This window comes from Bos mutus, chromosome 3 (assembly GCF_027580195.1).
Source record: "Bos mutus isolate GX-2022 chromosome 3, NWIPB_WYAK_1.1, whole genome shotgun sequence".
Classification (NCBI taxonomy): domain Eukaryota; kingdom Metazoa; phylum Chordata; class Mammalia; order Artiodactyla; family Bovidae; genus Bos; species Bos mutus.
Genome location: NC_091619.1, coordinates 76,023,513 through 76,044,846, shown reverse-complemented (window position 1 = coordinate 76,044,846; position 21,334 = coordinate 76,023,513). Strand labels below are relative to the sequence as shown.

The following is a 21,334-nucleotide window of genomic DNA, read 5'->3' as shown; positions in this document are numbered from 1 at the left end:
TTCTGGTAAGAAATCAGAAAGAGAGAAGAGAGCTGTAGAGAAGACTTCCATTTTTAATAGAAAATACATGAATTACCAAACGCAGAAATATGGACGGTAAAGGCCATCCTGACGGGGTCTTAGACAGAAATGAGGAGCACTGGAGAAAAGGTAATCTTTGTTAAAAAGTGGCAAAGAACTTGGTTGAATTGTGTTTATATTGTAGTTTTTTGTGGAAACTAGAGCTTGTGAGTGATGAAATTTGATAGCTGAGATATCTAAGCAAAGTGTTAAATAAGAGTCTTGGTTTCTCCTGGCTGCCTGAAGTAAAATGCAAGACAAGAGAAATGAACTGAAGGCAAAATCGTTAAGCAAAAGGAATCAGAACTTACAAATTTAGAAAATTCTCATATTACAAAAATGAGAAAACATGCTCAAAAGAGAACTTTAAGGATGTGGTGCACATCTGATAGTTAAGGAGATTAGCATGGGGGTGAAACACGGACCTGATCAGACATCCCAGCAAAGACACTGCCAGTTTGAAATGAAAGGGATAAAGATAGGACAAAATGAAGGAAGGCTGTCAGACTTCTTGGCTTTTACAGGATAGGACCACAGAGCAATCCACTGCAAATATATGTTATTCCTTAAAACAAGGGAAGAAAGATTATGAAGGTGACTCAGAGATCGTCAGGCCAGCCTCAGTTTCTGCCTGCCAAACCCTTGGGAGGAGGCCAACACTACACTCCCACTAGATGAAGTCCTGGGGATGGAATTCTGGCCTACCAGGGTCCCAGGGGGCTGGTGGGAGAGATGTGACCCTCCTCTACCCAGCAGTTTTGAGAGCAAGTCCTTTGCCCTGGTTGCTCAGGAAAGCAGAGCATGAAGCCAAACAGGATTATTCTTGAGCCTTAGTATCTCAAAGTTTGTCTTGCTGCTGCTAAGTCACTTCAGTTGTGTCCGACTCTGTGAGACCCCGTAGACGGCAGCCCACCAGGCTCTCCCATCCCTGAGATTCTCCAGGCAAGAACACTGGAGTGGGTTGCCAACGTTTTTCGGATCTAACACTCCTTTCTTCTTTCCTATTTCTCCCTTTAGGAATGAGAATGTCTGTCCCATTCCTGTCCCGTCTTGTATTTTGGAAGCACATAATTTGTTTGATTCCACAGGTTCAAGCTGGAGACGAATTTTACCTTAGGAGCAATCATACTGAGTCTCCCCACAGCTGATTTAGAAGATATTTAGGTGAGACTTTGGACTTCAGTAATAACACAAAACTCAGTATGGCAGTAAAATAATTAACATGTTCTAAGATTCTTTTATTGTTCAGAAGGAGGGTAACACTATAGCTTGAAAGGATGAACACTGTAATTTCTAGGATAATCATTTACAGTATAGAAAAAGAGTACCTAACTTCCAAATTAGTAAAGGAGAAAAGTTTAAATTTAAAAAACTCAGTCCTAAATAAGACATAAGAGGACTGAAAAAGAATCAACAAGAGAGACAGAAAGAACAAAATAAGATGGCAGATTTAAATCCAAAGATATGAGTAGTTACATTAAGTTCAAATAGACTAAGTGCTCCATTTCAAAAACAAAGATTACAGAGTAGATTTTAAAATCTAACAATTTGATGTTTACAAGAGATGTCTCTTATATCAGAGATAGAACATAACGTTACAGAAATCATGGTAACAAGATGATGGAAAAGGTATATCATGTAAATGTTAGCCAAAAGAAAGCAGGGGTAACTATAGCAATTTTTGATAATAAGATAATCACTTCATAATTTAAAAAGATTCAATACACTAGAAATATGTAATAATTCTAAAATTTTATACAATTAATAAGACAGCCAAAATAATATTAAAGATCTTTAAAGCAAAATTCGATACAAGGAAAAGTCAATAAGTCTGAAATTTCTTGGCAATTGACAGAACAAGCAAGCAGAAAAATCATTAAGGATATAGAAGAGTTGAAAAACACAATGAAGAAATTTGACCTAAAAGATATATATAGAAAACTGCACCCAATAGCTGCAGAATATACATTATTTTCAAGCACATACTGAGCATTTCCAACAATTGACCACGTACTGGATGAAAATTCAAGTGTTAACTAACACAGGACTGAAATTCTATGGAGTATATCCTCAAACTGCAGTGTAATTGTGCTAAAAACTTATAACCAAATGATAATTAGAAAAGCCTCTTATTTTTGAATTAAGATATAACTTCTAAATAACTAATGGGCCAGAAGAAGAAATCATAATGGAAAACAGAAAAAAATCATGATACTATTGAAGAACAAGGTGGGAAGACTTGCTTTACCAGATATCAAGGGTTATTTTAAGCTATAGAAATTAATGTTGTATGGTATTTATATTGAAATGGATAAATAATTTAATGAAACAGAATAAGAGCTCCAGAACAGAGTCCAGAGCATTAGGGAAAGAAAATCCTTTTTAATATCATTCTGGAATAGCTGGGTATTCACAAGAAAAAAAAACTAAATTTGACCCTTGGGATGTGTGTGCATGCTCAGTTGTATCTGACTCTTTGCAACCCCCTGGACTGTAGCCCGCCAGGCTCCTTGGTCTATGGGATTTCCCAGGCAAGAATACTGGAGTGGGTTGCCATTTCCTCTTCCAGGGTATCTTCTTGACCCAGTGACTGGGCCCAGTGATTAAACCTGTGTCTCCTGCATCTCCTGCATTGGCAGACATATTCTTTACCACTGCACCACCTGGGAATCCAGATTTGACCTTTACTTCACTCAAAATGTAATTCCAGGTAGACTTTAGACTTAAAGGTAAAAAGAAGAACTAAAATCTTTTGCAAGATCATATCAGTTGCTCAGTCGTGTCCGAATCTTTGCGACCCCATGAATCGCAGCACGCCAGGCCTCCCTGTCCATCACCAACTCCCAGAGTTCACTCAGACTCACGTCCATCGAGTCAGTGATGCCATCCAGCCATCTCATCCTTTGTCGTCCCCTTCTCCTGCCCCCAATCCCTCCCAGCATCAGAGTCTTTTCCAATGAGTCAACTCTTCACATGAGGTGGCCAAAGTACTGGAGTTTCAGCTTTAGCATCTTTCCTTCTAAAGAAATCCCAGGGCTGATCTCCTTCAGAATGGACTGGTTGGATCTCCTTGCAGTCCAAGGGACTCTCAAGAGTCTTCTCCAACACCACAGTTCAAAAGCATCAATTCTTTGGTGCTCAGCCTTCTTCACAGTCCAACTCTCACATCCATACATGACCACAGGAAAAACCATAGCCTTGACTAGACGAATCTTTGTTGGCAAACTAATGTCTCAGCTTTTGAATATGCTATCTAGGTTGGTCATAACTTTCCTTCCAAGGAGTAAGCGTCTTTTAATTTTATGACTGCAGTCACCATCTGTAGTGATTTTGGAGCCCAGAAAAATAAAGTCTGACACTGTTTCCACTGTTTCCCCATCTATTTCCCATGAAGTGGTGGGACTGGATGCCATGATCTTCGTTTTCTGAATGTTGAGCTTTAAGCCGACTTTTTCACTCTCCACTTTCACTTTCATCAAGAGGCTTTTGAGTTCCTCTTCACTTTCTGCCATAAGGGTGGTGTCATCTGCATATCTGAGGTTATTGATAGGTAAGTAGCAAAAGATATTCAGGACCACAAAGTAGGAAAAGATTTATTTGATATGGAACAAAAAGTACTTATCAAACAGGGAAAGATTTTGTATTTTTGACCTTATTAAAGTAGAATTCCCATTCATGAAAAAGACAACATAAAGAGAAAGAAAAGAAAACTCACAGAAAAGATGAATATATTCACAATACACAAAACCAACATATTTTCTATATTCTCAAATCTTCTATAAAGAAATTTTATTATGTTCAAAAAAAAAAAAACAACAACAAAGAATGAGTAAAAAGAATATATTTAACAATCAAGGAGAAAAGAGCAAAAAACTAAATTTAAAATAAGGTAAAACTTGGATGGTTTCCAAAAGTATAAATCCAATTTGTCAATAGTTTATGAAAAAATTTTCAAACTTACTAGTAGTCACAGAAATGCAAATAAACCATAATGGTATACTATTAAATACCTAGTAGATTGCTAAAATGAAAAATTGGCAATTTCAAGTGTTAGAAAGCAGAACAAAAAGAACCCTCACAAATCTGATGAGAGCATAAGTTGGTTAAAACACTTTTACCATCATCCAATATATGATGAAAGTAGTCATCATCTATTGTTGAAGATAAGCATTCCCGGTAATGTAAATTCTGGATATACGCTCTCAAGACACTTTTACACAAATGCAGCAGGCTGCATAAAAAAACATTCATTTCAGCATAGCAATGACAAAGTAAATCCCCAAATTTCAAGAGTGGCATGGATAAACAGTGATATAGTCGTGCAATGGAATACTTAACAACAATGAAAATGAAAGAATTATACCTCCACACAACAATGTGAGTGAATGCTACAAGCAAGGCTAAGAAGAAAGAAAAAGAAAATACAAATGAATGCATATGGCATGATTACATTCATGTACAGTAAAAACAAAGCAAACTATATTTTGTAGAGATTCAAAAAATAGATGGTAAAAATGTAAAGAAAAGGAAGTGATGACTACAGAAATCAAGACAGTAGTAACCCCCAAGGACAAGGAAGGGAAAAGTGATTTGGAAAAGGTCAAATGGTTTTATGGGATGTTGGCAATGGTCTATTTCTTGACTTGCAATATGGTTATATAGGTGTTTATTTTTATAATTGATTGTTACACTGCATATTTTGTGCTATATTCAGTTTTTATAATGTATGCTATTTCATAACTTAAAATGGTTTAACAAAAAAAAGAAGGAAATTGATTAGAAAGAAGGAAAGAATGAAAGAAGAAATACCTGTCAGCAATCCACTATAGTTGACACACAAAAATGATGATTTGGATTATAGTGGTGATAGCAGAAACAGTGAAAATAGATTAATTCAAGATGAGTTAGAATGAAAATAACTTGTTGATGTATTGAACTTTGGAGAGGAAGGAAAGGGGAGATGAAGGATGGCTTCTAGGGGGCTTTATTATTTTATTATTTTTAAAAGATTGTTTATGTGGATCATTTTTTAAAAGCATTTATTGAATGTGTTACAATATTGTTTTTGTTCTATGTTTTGGTTTTTTGGCTGTGAGGCATGTGTCTTAGCTCCCCGACCAGGTATCAGACTTTCACCCCCTGCACTGGAAGGCGAAGTCTTAACCACTGAACCTCCACAGAGGGCCTGGCTTCTAGGTTTTAGACTGGAGTAACCTGCTGCACTTTGATCAAAGTACTGAGAATGAAATGCTGTTGAGGGGCAGGGGGAATGGGAGAAAGTTTTCAAGGGCAGTTAGGATAAGGAGTCATGAGACCAGTTCTGGATATTAGATTTAAGATGTAGTGAGAAGTTTAAGTGGAGATATCAAATATGCAGTTCAGTATGGGCATCTGTTCTTCAGAGGATTAGTCTGGACTGAGATACAAATGAAGGATTTAATGGTATTTCTATGGTATTTTAAACTATAAGACTGGATTAGATTACCTAAGAGGAGACAGTGTAGAAACAGAGGCAGGCTCAAGATTGCGCTCTCAGCAAATACAGTACCTTAAGGATGGAGAAGAGAAATTTAGAAGACAGACTGAGAAGAGGTGAGATAGCAGAAAAACAGAGTTTTAAGAAGGAGGGAGTGACGAACTAACTACACTGGTATTGAGAAGTGGAAGAGAACGAAAACAAAAATGCTTTGGATTTAGCAACATGGAGATCATTGGTACCCTAATTCAGGGTAGCTTCAGTAGGATGGTAGAGGCAAAAAACAAATTGCAGCAGGTTGAAGTTTGAACAAAAGTTGAAGGAGTAGAGGCAGCATATGTAAACAAATCTTCTGAGGAATCAGATTATGAAGAGTAACAGAAATGAGGCAAATGGACAACATGGAAGCAAGGCGTCTCAGTCAAGGTTGTTGATGAGAACGACACAATTAGACGTTTTTCTGACAATGTCGGAGAAAGAACAACAAAGATGACATGAAACACCCAAATTCTCTGAGGAACTAAAATGCTGGTTCCTAGCTTACAGATTCCTTAAGTTTTTAGGAAAGTGAATTCTTTTACAGTCCCTATAAAGTAAGTTTCTACTAAACAAGATGTCCAGACTTGAGTGATTTTTTAAAAAATAATAGGAAAATTCAGGATTGAGTTGAAAGGAAATCCAAAGATTTTCTTTCTAGCAAAATAAACATAAAAATATGAATTTTTTGTGAATTGTACAAATTGCCTATTCTGATATTTATTATCTCTTTCTCCTAGGAAATCCTTCTGGATAGCTCACTGAAATCTTTCACAAGCCTTTTCAAGCAAATGCTTTCAACAGAAGCATCAAATTGTAAGAACTTATAAGACAAATTATAAGAACTATAAGACAAACTAATAAATAATAAAGTAGTAAATAAAAGCATTCAATACATCAAAAGAGAGCCAAATATGTTACACAAAACATTACCTATTGACTTGATTTCCTGAGTTTTTATATTTGTTGGCAAAAAGGGTGGTCTTAAATTTGAGTTTTGAAAATCACTTTTTTTAGGTTCAGGCATATTTTTGAAGGAGACATATCTGAAAGAAAGAAAATTAATCTAAATTAAAATAATCAGAAAACTTATAAAATAACTTAAAAAATACATCTGAAGAAATGTAGTCAAGTCCCAGTTATATAAATTTGAATGTTATTGTTTTAATATATTATAGTACAGTGTAAAAGATAGGGACTGATTAAGCAGAAACTGAAAATATTAGTAAGAAAGAAATAGAGAAAACTGCTGGTGTTACAGGATTGAGGGCACTCAGGAAACTACTGTTCAAAAGCTATATTGACCCTTTTAGAAAAATACCTTAGAAATGTGTTAAATTAAATATTAGGAACACTGCCAACTCTAGTCAAGCAGTGGGATATGGATTTAGGGTCAGTTCAGGTTCCAGAACAGTATACCAGATAGGATCATGACATCTGTTTATTGTGAACAAAAACTTTTCTCCTCTAAATTCTTTGACTATTGATGGTATGTAAGGAAGTTAATACTACCATATAATTCATGGTAATTCTGACCTTTAAATACTATGACTTAGACCTCAGACACTCATCTCTAATTAATATCATCTAGTCCTCCACCTTTAAATATTATCTATAGATTGCTATTTTACAGATTTTAGTACAGACCCCAAACTCTTCCCTGAATTCCAGATTTATGACTTCTTCAGTTAGATGTATCATGGGAATTTCAAACCTATATTCAAAACCAAATGTTTGCTTTCACTTCCTTCCCAAATCTCTTTCTCACCCAGGTTTTCTCAATTCCATTCAACCAGAAGGTTAGGCCCAAATTCTGCACTCAAGTCCATTTCTGTCTGTTTTAAAGTTTTTATTGGAGTATCCTGCTGCCAAGTCACTCAGTCATGTTTGACTCTGTGCGACCCCATGGACTGCAGCCTACCAGGTTTCTCCGTCCCTGGGATTCTCCAGGCAAGAACACTGGAGTGGTTTGCCATTTCCTTCTCTAATGCATGAAAGTGGAAAGTGAAAGTGAAGTCACTCAGTCGTGTCTGACTCTTTGCAACCCCATGGACTGCAGCCCACCAGGCTCCTCCATCCACGGGATTTTCCAGGCAACAGTACTGGAGTGGGGTGCCAGGGCCTTCTCCCTTTATTGGAATATAGTTGCTTTACAGTTTTGTGTTAGTTTCTATTGTACAGCAAAGTGGATCAGCCACACACATACTTGTGTGTGCGTACTCAATTGCTTCAGTCATGTCTGATTCTTTGCAACCCCATGGACCACAGCCCGCCAGGCTCCTCTGTCCATGGGATTTTTCCTGACAAGAATACTGGAGTGGGTTGCCATGCCCTCCTCCAGGGAATCTTCCTGACGACTGAACCCTCGTCTCCTGTGTCTCCTGCCTTTCAGGCGGATTCTTTACCACTGAACCACTGGGGAAGCCTGCATATACATATATCCACTCTTTTTTTGGATTTACTTCCCATTTAGGTCACCAAAGACCATTGAGTAGAGTTCCATATGCTAAACAGTATGTTCTCACTAGTTATCCACATCACACACAGGATCAATAGTGTATATAATCCCAACCTCTCAATTCTTCCCACCACCCCTCCTTCCCCCTTGGTATCCGTATATTTGTTTTCTACATCTGTGACTCTGTTTCTGCTTCATAAATAAGATGGTCTATACCAATTCTTTCAGATTTCAAGTGTATTCTGCAGTCATCTTTGACTTCTGTTTCTCTCATTTCCCATTCCTGATATCTCAACAAATCTCACTGGATCTTTCTTTGAAACACATTCCAAATCGAACAGCTTCTTTCCTCATCACGTCTGTCCTAGTTCCAAGGCCCCTTCATGTCTCATCTGAACTACTCCACATCTCTAGCCTTCTTCTGTCTGCTCTGCTATCTCTCTTGCACCCAATGGTCCCAATACAACCCATGATGACACTCATAAAATGTAAATGAGATTGTCATTTCCCTCCTACCATTTCCCGTCACACTGAATAAAATTCAAAATTCTCATTGAAAGACAGAAACTTTCCTCAATTCTTATATTTCTAAGTAGATGAGTTTCCATTGAATGCCCCTTCCAGGCCTCTCTGTGCATCCCTTCACCCCTCCCCTCAACATGGAAGCAGAGTGAGTTTTCTGGCTGTTTGGTTTAAGAAAAGGAACTTGAGCTCCTACTTCAGGACCTTGGCCCTTGCTCTGTCCTCTGCTTGTAGTATTCTCCCCCTATATATTGAGAGGCTTACTCACCCAAATCATAAGTGATCTATTTCATAAGTCTCTACTCAAATTTCCACCTTTCCAGAAAGGTCTTTTTTCATCCTCTCCCATCTAAAGTAATCCCTATCAATCCTAATTCCATTAATTTACTGTATTTTTCTTCATAGCATTTGTCACTAGTAAATTTACATTATATGTTGATTTATTTATTTAGTTTGGGAACCTTATCCTAGAATGTAAATTGAGGATAGGGTCTTTGTTTAGGTCACTGTTGTATTCCTAGCACCCAGGAGAGTGACTGGCACATAGTACCTGTGTAATAAGTATTTGTTGAATGTATAAATTGTTTTGGTAAATTTTCATTGAACTTTCTTAAAATCTTATAACCTGCAGTGAGTTTTCAGTTTATTCTCTTTAGGATTTTCAGTAAACAATCATTTAATCTTTGTAAAATAATTAATCTGTTCTTTTCAAAACATTTAAATTTGTATCTCATGTTCTTACGTAAAAATATCATTGACAAATAATTCCACAATAGTTAGGTATACTAGAATGGGCATCCTATTTCTAATTTAAATGGAATGTGTCAAGTATTCCACCCTAATGGTGTTGACTGTCTTGTTAAGGAGATGATTTTTTTAATCCTTATCTAAAAAAGGTATTTTTTCAAATACATTTGCAGAATATGTTGTTTAGTTGCTAAGTCGTGTCCAATTCTTTGTGATCCATGAACTGTGGTACAACAGACCTCCCTGTCAGGAAGGGGGGAAGGGAGGAAAGAGAAGGTGATGAATTCCAGACTCTCTCATTCACCCCCACGCAGTAGTTCTGGGAAGACCCATCTGTGATAGTGGATGTGGCTATTTTTTCCCTTTTCCTGCTCTCTCCCAGGTTTAATTCCCAGTGTCTGATCCCTTGCATAAATAGAACCTTCTGTTGGATGAAATAAAAGCAAACTAAGGGACTTCAAAAAAATAGATAATAATAAAATATAAGAAAATAATGAGGAAATGATGCGTTTTCAGTATTTGTTTTAATATGTCATTACATTTTTAGTTTACATATTTAATTTAAATAATGACTGTATTTAACAATGATCTCACAAAATCCCTGCAAATTCAACACTCAGCTCTAAGGAATTGGTGGGAGCTGGCTCTATCACAACAGTGTTCCCCTAACAGAAGGAGAAAAAAAGATTAAAAGAGGGAAGAGGAGGAGATGTGCTGGAAGAAGACCACACCCACCCCCACTTACAGGTTAGGACAGAAAGAATCAAATTGCTGGCCATACCCTTTTCATTTCAGGTCCTCCAATGTCACTAGACTTACATATGGGGAAGGGAAAGCCTTGACTAATATGTAGGATCAAAATACTAAACTGCACAAGCTTTTAATAACCAAAAATGGGCAGAATGAAATGGAGACATATAAAACTGCTTTATATGGTCCTGAGTTGAGAACAGACAATGAAACGGGTAATATTTTATTTTAGATTTTTAAAAAATCTATAAGTGAAATACTGTAATGGTTTTATATTCTTATGGTCAGACTTGAGGATCAAAGTTATCTTTATGAGGAAAATTGGAAGTATTTCATCTTTGTCTATGCTCAGAAATCATTTAAATAGTTCTTTGAAGAAACTCAACCTTGACACAACTTCAGGGTGGTGCTTTGGTAAAAGATAGTTTTCTGACAGCTTTCTCAAAATTTTCTAGCTATTGATTTATTTATGTTTTCTTCGTTGTTAATTTTATTTTCACCATTTATAGTTTCCCAGATCATCCATTACCAGACTCATGCTTCAAAGCAGCATAGTTATACGTGTGCTCAATTGCTTCAGTCATGTCCGACTCTTTGCATCCAACATGGATTGTAGCCCTTCAGGCTCCTCTGTCCATGGGATTCTCCAGGCAAGAATACTGGAGTGGGTTGCCATGCCCTCCTCCAGGGGATCTTCTGGACCCACGAATCAAACCTGTGTCTCCTGCATCTCCTGCATTGCAGGCAGATTCTTTACCCACTGAGCCACTGGGAAGCAATGTACTCATAATTATCTTAATTTCTTCTACATCCATGTTTATAGCTCTTCCTTTCCCATTACTAGTACTGTGCCTTTCAATTTCTCAAATTATGGTCATTTTAACATTCTTTGGGGAGGTCTTAAACATGCTAATTTTGCAAAATACTCTTAAAGATTCAAAGTGCTTGTGAGAGGAAAGCAAAGTTTGGTGGAATTCCTGGGAGATGACAGCTTTATTTACTTTTTTATTTATTGGTCCTTTAGTAAATGCACACTTAATTTATAAAAAAAAAAACTGAACTAAGTGCTAGGTACGTGTAAAATAAACTTTACATAAACTCTGTCCTCAATTAATCACTTCATTTTTAGCTTACATAGTCCCTTATCATGTTGTTCTCCTTCTTACTTAAAATTTTATTATATGGATTAATTTTGTGGACTTAGTTTAGGTATAACTAAATTATAAATCCTGCTACCTAGAAGCAGGTAGACTTATAGGATAAATATAATAGCTGTGATATAGGTTCCTTCTAAGCTCAGAGGCACCTGGACAAGAATACTCTATTAGTCACTGAGGAATGAGCCACAATTTTGTGTACCACTCAGTTTAAGAGAAGCAACAAGGTTTCTGTCATTCTACCCCTAGCTCCTTCCCTCCAACTAGGTGTGGAGAGCTGTGAAAAGTCAGAGATTTGACCCTACTTACAAAGTAACAAGTTGGCCTGATACAATTTCATCTCTTTTGGAAGACACAAGACTGATGGTTCAGAGACAACGGACTATTTATCACACACAGCAATAGGAGTGGGATCTTCTGCATGAATTCTCTGAGCCCCAGTTCCACAGGGCAATAAGCAGAAGGCCAGATGACATCAGCACCCACACTGGGTTATGTTACAGGACTGGAACCTTGGGTTTAGGGAACCCAGATCTTTTTAATGGGCAGTAATATTCTTGCTCCGGAGAAGGCAATGGCACCCCACTGCAGTACTCTTGCCCGGAAAATCCCATGGACAGAGGAGCCTGGTAGGCTGCAGTCCATGAGGTTGCTAGGAGTCGAACACGACTGAGCGACTTCACTTTCACTTTCACTTTCATGCATTGGAGAAGGAAATGGCAACCCACTCCAGTGTCCTTGCCTGGAGAATCCCAGGGACGGGGGAGCCTGGTGGGCTGCCGTCTCTGGGGTCGCACAGAGTCGGACACGACTTAAGCGACTTAGCAGCAGCAGCAGCAATATTCCTGCTCTTGCTCAGAAGAGGGCACTTTCTTTGTCTTCCAAGGCTGTCTGCTATACAAACGTCCTAGAAAAGATAGGAACAAAGGCAGCCAGTGCTTTTGCTCACAAATGTACAGAAATACAAGACACCTGTGGAGAGTTTTCCCAACAGTAGAAAGAAGGAATGGCGGGGATAAGAGTCTAGGAATAAAACTTGTGTTCCTAGTACTGTGTTCTCAAAAAAAATATGAGGAATTGGACTTGGACTTATAAATTTGGTAGGTGACTTCACTAGCATTAAATTATAAACCTGTTTTTTGTAAGTTGTATTGGTTTGGGGCTATGTGGATTTGTAAAAAATTTAACTCTTCCCCTCCCCCTTTTTGTCTTATAGTTAGAAAAATCCCCTGTGAAATTATATCCTGTTGCAGTTGAGTTAAAGGGGACACAGGGAAAGGCCTTGATTTGTGCTGCATGGGCTGGAATTAAAGGAAGGCTGTTGCAGGGGCCTGGAATGGACCATGCCAGTGGCACTGGCACACAAAAGAAAACCAGAGAAAGTACCATTCAGGTGGAAGCATGGCAGCTGAGCTAAGGCTGCCTCTTCTCAACTGGAAATCTCTTAGGGAACACTTGCCTGGTAATTCTTTGGAATGCTTTATGTTTTTATAGAGTAGCCATTTTGAGATGGAAATCCAGAGTTTCATTCAGGCACCATGGGAAAATTTCAAATACATTTTTGTGTAGTAAAGATACTCAGTTTGGATCTTTATTTTATTCATATTTAATTTAAATTTGGATAAAAATATTTCTCCAAGTAGGTTCCTCAGGGAGAATAAATAAGCAGATTACATTCTAAAGTCTTTCAAGTCCAAAAACTTGTCTCTGTTTTGTTCTCAAATATAAATGATGATTCACCCAAAGAGCAGATTTCTGGATTGCCATTCTGTTTAAAAGTTGGAAAGGTTTTACCGTTTTCTAACCTCAGAGATACAGATGAGACAGGAATCTTATTTGCTATCTTTTCCTTTGTAATTAACTGCTGTTTTCTCCCCTGTCTGAAATTGAGTAATTTTACCATAAGTCTAGTACTTGCTAAAGCTTTAGATCTGAAAATTCAAGTTTGTCTTAAATGACACTTTTTTCTTATAATTCTTTTATTTCCTCATCATCTGTTTCTTGCTCTCCTGATTTAGTTATTAAATGTATATTTTCATATTGAATATCCTAAAACTGTACCTACATGTTTCTTTTTAACCTTATTTTCATTTTGTGGCAGGGGGTGAGGGGGGGGTGGTATTTTTATAAGATTGTGTCTTTATTTGATCGTCTAGATTATTGATGCAGTCTTCATCTGTATTCTATTTTTAATTTCTCTACTCAGTTTTTGATTTAAAAAGTCTTTTTTTCTAAATCCCCTTTCCTCCTGTTTGAGAGAGATTTTGTAAAGTTTCCTCTGTTTCCTCCCTTAAATGTGTTTCATTAGGAGTCACCTGTTAATGAGAGTTTAGTTTTATCTCCCTCCTTCATATGAGTCCCCTTAAATGGCCTGTGGTTCTTTACTCATTTCAGTGAGTGTGGGTTCCTGCAGCAACTATGAAGGTCAAGCTATTTGGGACTCAGGTAGCACCAGGCAGTGAAAGAGAAGATTCTTTTGCAATGAACCAGTGGCAAACAATCCCCATCTTCTTAATCTCTATGCCAGGCTAATGTCACACAGAGTAGAAGACATGCATATTGAATTAAGGAAGACAGAATTTGACTGATTAAATTTCATTATAGGCTGTAATCATATTCTCTGTTCATATTTCATTATCTTTCCTGTATGCAAGTTTATCCTTCTATCATGAAAATACTTCTAAAAGGAATATTCTTTTGGATTTATTTTTAGGAAAGTGATTTTTCTAATGAGAAGCCCCTATTAACCTAAAGAAAAAGTATTTTTAATATGTCTACTTACCCCTAACTTGTTTCCTAGATCTTACCACTTAATAAGTGGTAAATTTGCCATTTTCACTTGAGAATCCAGTATGGAAGAGATCACTTTTTTCTCTTTTAAAACTTATGTTCAAGGTAATTTTTTAAAAAGACTTTTGTTAAAATGAGTATGGCTCTTTTGTAAAAGGTCCAATTATGAAAAGTTGCAAAGAAGAGTAGCTTTGGTGTTTGCTGACAAGTTTTAAAGACCATGGACAAATGAAAGGCAAAAGACTGAGAGAGATTTTCAAATGATTATAAAACTCTCTGCCTATCAGTAAAATAATCCCAGGAATGTCCTTCCAGCAAATTTTGGGTGTTTGTGGCCATCACCTTTATCAGTTCCCACCTATACAAGAAAAATGCAGAAATCTTGAGCTAATAGTAACATGGAAAAGATCTCTCTGGGAGTAAGAGTAACTGAGAAAGCAGCCCTATGAATTTTAATGATTCTCAATCCTAGCTTTTCTCAGAATCATCTGAGAAACCTTAAAAATAGTAATGCCTGGGCCCTACTCCAAACTAATTAAAGTTGAATCCAATTATTTTAAAGCTCTCTGGCTAATATGCAGATGGGTTAAAAACCACTGTTCTGAAAACAAAACTCAACTACAGTTCAACCCTAGGTATGTTTCATCTAGGTGATCATAACACCAAGTTGAGTGTTGCTATGATATCCATATATTCAAGAAGAAGCATGGAGCTTCTTGACCAGCATGATTACAGTGGGGGCACAGCTAGAGCAGGGTGGTCCCTGTGCCAACAGCATCAGTGTCTCCTGGAGACTTAACCAGACATGCAAATTATCAGGCCCCAGCCCAGACCTACAGAATCAAAAACTCTGCCAGTGGGGCCCCACAATCTGTATTTAATGATTCCTCCATGTTTGAAAGGCTAGAGTAGTACTTCTCAATTGATAGTCCACAGAAATTACCTGGGGGATCTTGTTAACTACAGCTTTGGTTTGGGATGAGGTCAGAAAATTCTGTATTTCAAACAAGCTGCCAAGTGATACCAATGCTGCCAGATGGAAGATAGCACTTTGAATAGCAGTAGACTAGAGATCAAAAATGAAAAAGGCATGCAGTTGGTAGGAGTTACTCTGGTACTGGTGGGTCATGATTATGATGTAAGTTTTAGGCTGAGCTGAAATCTGTGTGAATCAGATCTGACATGTTGGCTCATGTAGGAGTGGGGCCCAACTTCTATTTTATGCAACTTGTTCTATGTATTATTAAAATATTCTATTTTAACATGGATAGATCTATAAATGATTTTGAAGTAAAAGTATTGGCCATATCTACAGAAAAACAAAGTAGTAGTGAAAGAAGTTTGTGATAAAGCTAAAGTATGTAAACCATTAATATTTATTTGTGCTAGAAACAAACTCCTTTTCTGCACAATGGAAACATGTTCTGACATGTTTCCTGGTAAATCATAAATAACAAAAATACAGTTGAGTAAGCTGTATTTTGAGTCTAAATGGTCTTGTTTTACTTTATATTCAGACATGTTTGTTCAACTGTCTTTTAGATACCACCACCTGGATGTCCCAAAGCTCAGCATTTCTTGTTCTAATCTCTTACCCACCCCAATCTGCTTTTCAACCTATGATCCCTACCTAAGTACAAAACACCAAAATACATCTAGTCACCAAGACCAAAAGCTGGAAATCAGTCTGTAGAAAGTGGTAATGATAAGAATGTAGGCTCTGAAATTTAAATCTAGCTAGTATTTAAATCTAGCGTCTGCCCCTTGCTAGCTGTGTGACTCTGGGCAGATCATTTTAGCTCACCAAGACTTGGGTTTGTCATCTGTGAAACTGCCCTTAATACATTGAGTTGTTTTTGCTGTTTATTTGCTAAGTCATGTCTTACTATTTTGTGACCCCATGGACTATAGCCCCCCAGGTTACTCTTTCAGTGCGATTTCCCAGGCAAGAATACTGGAGTGGGTTGCCATTTCCTTCACCAGGGGATCTTCCCGACCCATGGATCACACCCAGGTCTCCTGCATGGCAGGCAGGTTCTTTACCACTGAGCCACTGGGGAAGCCCACCAGAAAGTTGAGTTACTACAGAATAAAAATAAATAAGGTAACAGCAGTATTGATACTACCACAAATGCCCAATTGATTTGAAGTCTTATTGATTCTACATTTTACTATTTCTTTTGTCTTGGATCTCCTCCACATTTCTAGTGCCTAAAAAAATATACCTCATTACATACATGCATAGTGCCAGTGAGAGACCAATTATTACATATTCAGGCTACCCCTTGTAAGTACACAGAGAAACTGCCTTACTTAGTTTTCTAGGAATATCTTTTTTTTTTTTTTGCAATATATTGGTTGAAGCTTGAAATAAATCCTGATATTAACTTGGATTGATATAATAAAGCTCAAGAAGTCTTTCTTTAAACATTTAGAATTATAACTACTATGTACAATTATCATCTACAATGGTGAAATATTATAATAAATATTTTATAAACCAGTATTCAGAATACTAATCTAGCATACTGTAACTCATAACCATTATGAAATATACCTATGTTGACAAAGCTTACATTTAATATAGATTGCACAATCTAAGTCAATAAAAATAATGCTTTAAAACTTCAGACTGAAAGTTGCAGGTAGTTATAATGATAACCTTTTTGGTTTTTTAGTGCCATATGATCTGTCTTTTGTGATCTTTGAGTTTGTCTTAGATATGGAGGTAGCAATATCCTTTTCAAGTTCCAACTGGAAATCAAACGTCAGGGGTATCACTGAAATCTTTCTCTTTACTTGACTCTGAAGGCAGTTTTTCTGCAACAAATCCAAAATATAACACAGTGAAAAAAATGAGTACATTTCATATGAGGAAAACCCTGTATGGAAAGGGCAAAATTAATCTCACTTTATACATGCACCCTCATGCACAGAATTTATGTGGCAGGCAACAATGGAAAAATAATGCAGACTGAAAATTGGAGGCCTTGTGTACAGACTCTTTTCCCATTTATTAAGTGAGGGTGTTGGACTAGATGCTCATGAAGGTTTCCTCTGAAGTTTAGAATTCTAAAGTTCCGAATTTAAGAATGACCTATATATTCAGCAAAGACAATTATTAATTTGTAGAGTTATTGGAGCCATAGCAGGCAGGTCCCTCCAACCCACTTCTCTTCCTGGAGCCGCATACATGGTGGAGCCAGAGCCAGAAATTGAGTTAAGAAAGCAATCAGAAGAGAATTCCGTTGAAGTATTTATACAGATGGACTGAAGAGCAAAAAGGGTAAAGCTAAAGAGTGAGTTAAGGAGCTGAAAATCTTCTCTAAAAAGCTCTCTCAGAGAACTGCACAGAGGAATAAAGAAATAATAACTTGAAAAGGAAATCATAGGATATGAGCACTTCTGTTTCTGCCAGTGAGGGATTAAGTGCTATAGGAATCGCCCTTCTGCTATAAACAACTAGAAAACCAGACAAAGTATATGAAAACTACAATCAGGCATTAGGAAACAGGCAGAGCAGGACCGTGATCCCTGAGGAAAGAGAAACAAATGAAGTCAACCCTACAATAGCCTAGCTTATTCTTGAAGGGCATTTCCAGACTGAGGCACAGGGAGGGGGAACTCAAACCAAACCCTGTGGCTCTAACCTGGTTGATTCTGAGAGACAGACACTGCACTGGCACACACTCTTGGGCATTCACCCCAAAGAAATAAAACTTTCATTCATACAAAATCCTGTACATAAATATTCATAGCAGCTTTACTTCAGCTTATTTTTTTTAGCAGCCTTATTTTTAAAAGCAAAATACTGAAAACAATGAAATATCCTTCAGTGGGTAAGCAATTGAAACTCTGTACATTCATATAATGGAATACTACTCAGCAGTAAATTTTACATATTATTTACCATAAAAAAAACCCCACTATTACTTCATGCAAAAACTTAATGGACCTCAAGAGCATAGTGAAATAGTCAATCTCAAAATTTTACACACTGAATAATTTCATTTATATAACATTCTCAAGATTATAAAACTATAGATATGAAGAATAGATTAGTCATTGCTGGGGATAGAGACAGAATTGGGATGGGGGAATGGGCTTTCCTGGTGGCTCAGTGGTAAAGAATCTGTCTACAATGCAGGAGATGCAAAAGATGTGGGTTCAGTCCCTAGGTTGGGAAGATTCCCTAGAGGAGGAAATCGCAACCCTTTCCAGTACTCTTGCCTGGAAGATTCCATGGACAGAGGAGCCTGGCAGGCTACAGTCCATGGGGTCACAAAGAGTCGGACACAACTTAGTGATTAAACAATAACAACAAGTGGATCCAAATGCAAAGAAGTAACATGAGGGAGTACTTTTATAGGATGGAGGTGTAATATGCTTTGATTATGGTAGTTTGCACAATCTGTAATGTGATAAAATTGCATAAAACTACAGATACAAATGAATAAAGGTCAAAAAATGGAGATGACTGGGTAAAGTCTGTAGTCTGGTTAACAGTAATACACCAGTATCAGTGCTGGATGTGACTCATGCTGGTTTGGGCTAGTGAACTACAACTATGTAAGATGTCACTTTGGGGGTCAACTGAGGAAAGGTACATGGAACTATTTGTACTATTTCTATAACATCTTGTCTGTATGTGTGTTAGTTGCTTAGTCATGTCCGATTCTTTGCAACCCCATAGGCTGCAGCCCACCAGGCCCCTCCGTCCATGTGATTCTCCAGGCAAGAACACTGGAGTGCGTTGCCATTTTCTTCTCCAAAAGGAACAATGGAAAGAAAGAAAGTGAAGTCGCTCAGTCGTGTCCGATTCTTGGCAACCCCATGGACTGCAGCCCACCAGGCTCCTCCATCCATGGAATTGAGTCTACGATTATGAATGTATGATTGTATACATACATTTGTCTTTACTTAACCTCAACTGCTAAAAGGAGTCTGCCTCAGAGGAAAGGATTAGAGGGAAGAGGCGCAAAACTATTAATATTTCTTTATATAATTTTCCTTATGTACAATTTTCTTTATATATATCTATATATATTGCTTAACTTGTTTCCAAAAATATAACTTGAAAACTAAGAAAATATTTTTTAAATGACTTTATATACTTTTAAAAGAACTTCAAGAGAATTTTCTGTCAGTCACATGAATTAAGCATAGTTACACAAAATGAGAAAATACATGGAAATGCTTTGTGCAAAGGAGGCTCCTGGAAAAGTAAGAATTATTATTACCAATTATAACTTAACCTTTTATGTATAAAGAAATTTTGTGACAAATTTAATAGATTTATCTCTGATTATACTTTTAAAGTAAATTACAATTCATTTAAAATAAAAAAATTAAAAAGCAATAAACTTTGGGGTGTCAAAGTCTAACAGGTTTGCTTTAGTTAAGTTATGCTTAGTTTGGTATTTCAAAATTTTGATAGCTATTACAGAACAAATGTATTCCACTTTTCCATATTCCTCTACTTTATTTTCTGAATGAAAGGAGATAATTATGAAATATTAAAAAACCAAATTACTATTCAAACATTAATGCTTTCATTTTCAGGTTTGCAAAATGTTCATTCACTTAAGAGTTTCTCTCTGTGGTGTCCTCCTTGATTTCTCAAACTCCATTGCTCTTTATATATACTTCATTTATCCACATTATTATATTATCTTACAAGTCTTTTTGTAATCAAATTAAATTGCTCACATGTAAAAAATCTGGTGTTTCAGAACTGTATTATTTATTAATATCTTATATTTAATTTTATAATAGTCACATTCTTTTGAGTCTTCCCTGTTGGCTCAGTGGTAAAGAATCCACCTGCAATGCAGGAGACATTGAATCCCTGGATAGGGAAGATCCCCTGGAGAAGGAAATGGCCACTTACTCCAGTATTCTTGCCTGGGAAATCCTATAGACAGAGGAGCCTGGCAGGCTACAGTCCATAGGGTTCCAAAAGAGTCGGACATGACTTAGCAGTTAAACAACAAACACTTTTCAGTTTATTTTCTAAGAACTTTATTTCTAACTTGGTAGCTATATCAAATATGTTCTTCCTTTTAATGAACCAAATAAACAAGTTTTTACATTTAACATATAAGTAAAAACTATAGTAGTCACATTAAAAAAAATTTATTTGTCTGCACTGGGTCTTAGTCGTGGCATGTGGGGTCTTTAGTTGTGACACGTGAACACTTAGTTGTAGCGTGTGGGATCTAGTTCCCTGATCAGGGATTGAACCCATGGTCCCTGCATTGGGAGCATAGAGTCTTAGTCACTAAACCACCTGGGAAGTCCCAGGAGTAGTCACATTTACTATTTGACTGCTTAGGATTAAAAAAAAAAAAAAAAACAGGTTAGATGCATCATAACCAAACATTACAGCTGGCTGGAAGTTACCTCGTATATTTAATCAATTCTTTATAGTATTTCATAAATGACTCTTTTAACTAATACAATTATTACCTTTTTAAAAATTAGCCTGTAGCCCACTCACATTTGAAATGATAACCTTTTAATGATCAAAGTTAGTGAATTTTAGCTCATATTTTACAAACCTTTGCTCTTGTGGCCAAGAGGGTCTTTGCTTGCTCATCAAGAATATCCAACTTATCTAAGACTCTTTCTGCCATTGTCAGTCAGTAAATTCCTATTTAAAAGGAAGAGGGGGAGGAATAAATCTCCAAAACAAAATTCAACATATAATTAATTATTTAGGCATAAATTAAGAGACACACATTTCCAACACTGTTTTAGGTAAAGAAAAGAATACAGTTCTTTTCTAGATCGTGGAACAAATCACAGAAATGTAGAAGTACTCAAATGTTTTAGACAGAAGCTCATATGATCAGAATTCCCAGAAGCATGTGGGCCCCAGGAATTCTTAAAAGCATGATTAAAGGTGAGTTGAAGAAAGTTCAAGATTACTGTATGGAAACCAGATGTGACTCATACCTGAAGCAAGGGCATGCAGTTTGATATATATCTTCTTTTTGTCATGATTTAATTTTAATGAAAGTAAATAAAGAGAGCTCACATTTATAGAATTAATTACATTCAAATTAAATTGGTCGATGATCCAAGACTGTTAATACAGCACTTAGCAGGCAATCAGTCACAAGGAGCAGCAGCCAAGCTGGGAAGGATCTGTTGCCATAATAGTTCATATTTCCAGTTAATTAATTTGCTACAAATCTCATCTGGGCTCAGATGGTCCACATTAGTTTTAGGGACTTGAATATTAGCAACTAGAACCTGGTATAATTTATTTCCATTTTCAGATGAGAAAATTAAAAGCCACAAAGTACCTTACAATGCAATATACATATCTAGGGG

The 21,334-nt window shown here is 36.8% G+C and overlaps 1 protein-coding gene across 1 annotated transcript in view; it reads right to left on the bottom strand.

The window, feature by feature from the left end:
* C3H1orf141 (chromosome 3 C1orf141 homolog) overlaps positions 1 to 20,631 on the bottom strand; it is a 35,951-nt gene extending 15,320 nt beyond the window's left edge. Inside the window, exons 1-3 of the mRNA XM_005895789.2 lie at positions 20,557 to 20,631; positions 16,659 to 16,816; positions 6,506 to 6,618 (exon numbers count right to left, since the gene is read on the bottom strand). Of these exons, the coding sequence (XP_005895851.1) occupies positions 6,506 to 6,618; positions 16,659 to 16,816; positions 20,557 to 20,631 (346 nt within the window). The remainder of the gene's footprint in view (positions 1 to 6,505; positions 6,619 to 16,658; positions 16,817 to 20,556) is intronic.
* Positions 20,632 to 21,334: the final 703 nt, after the last annotated feature.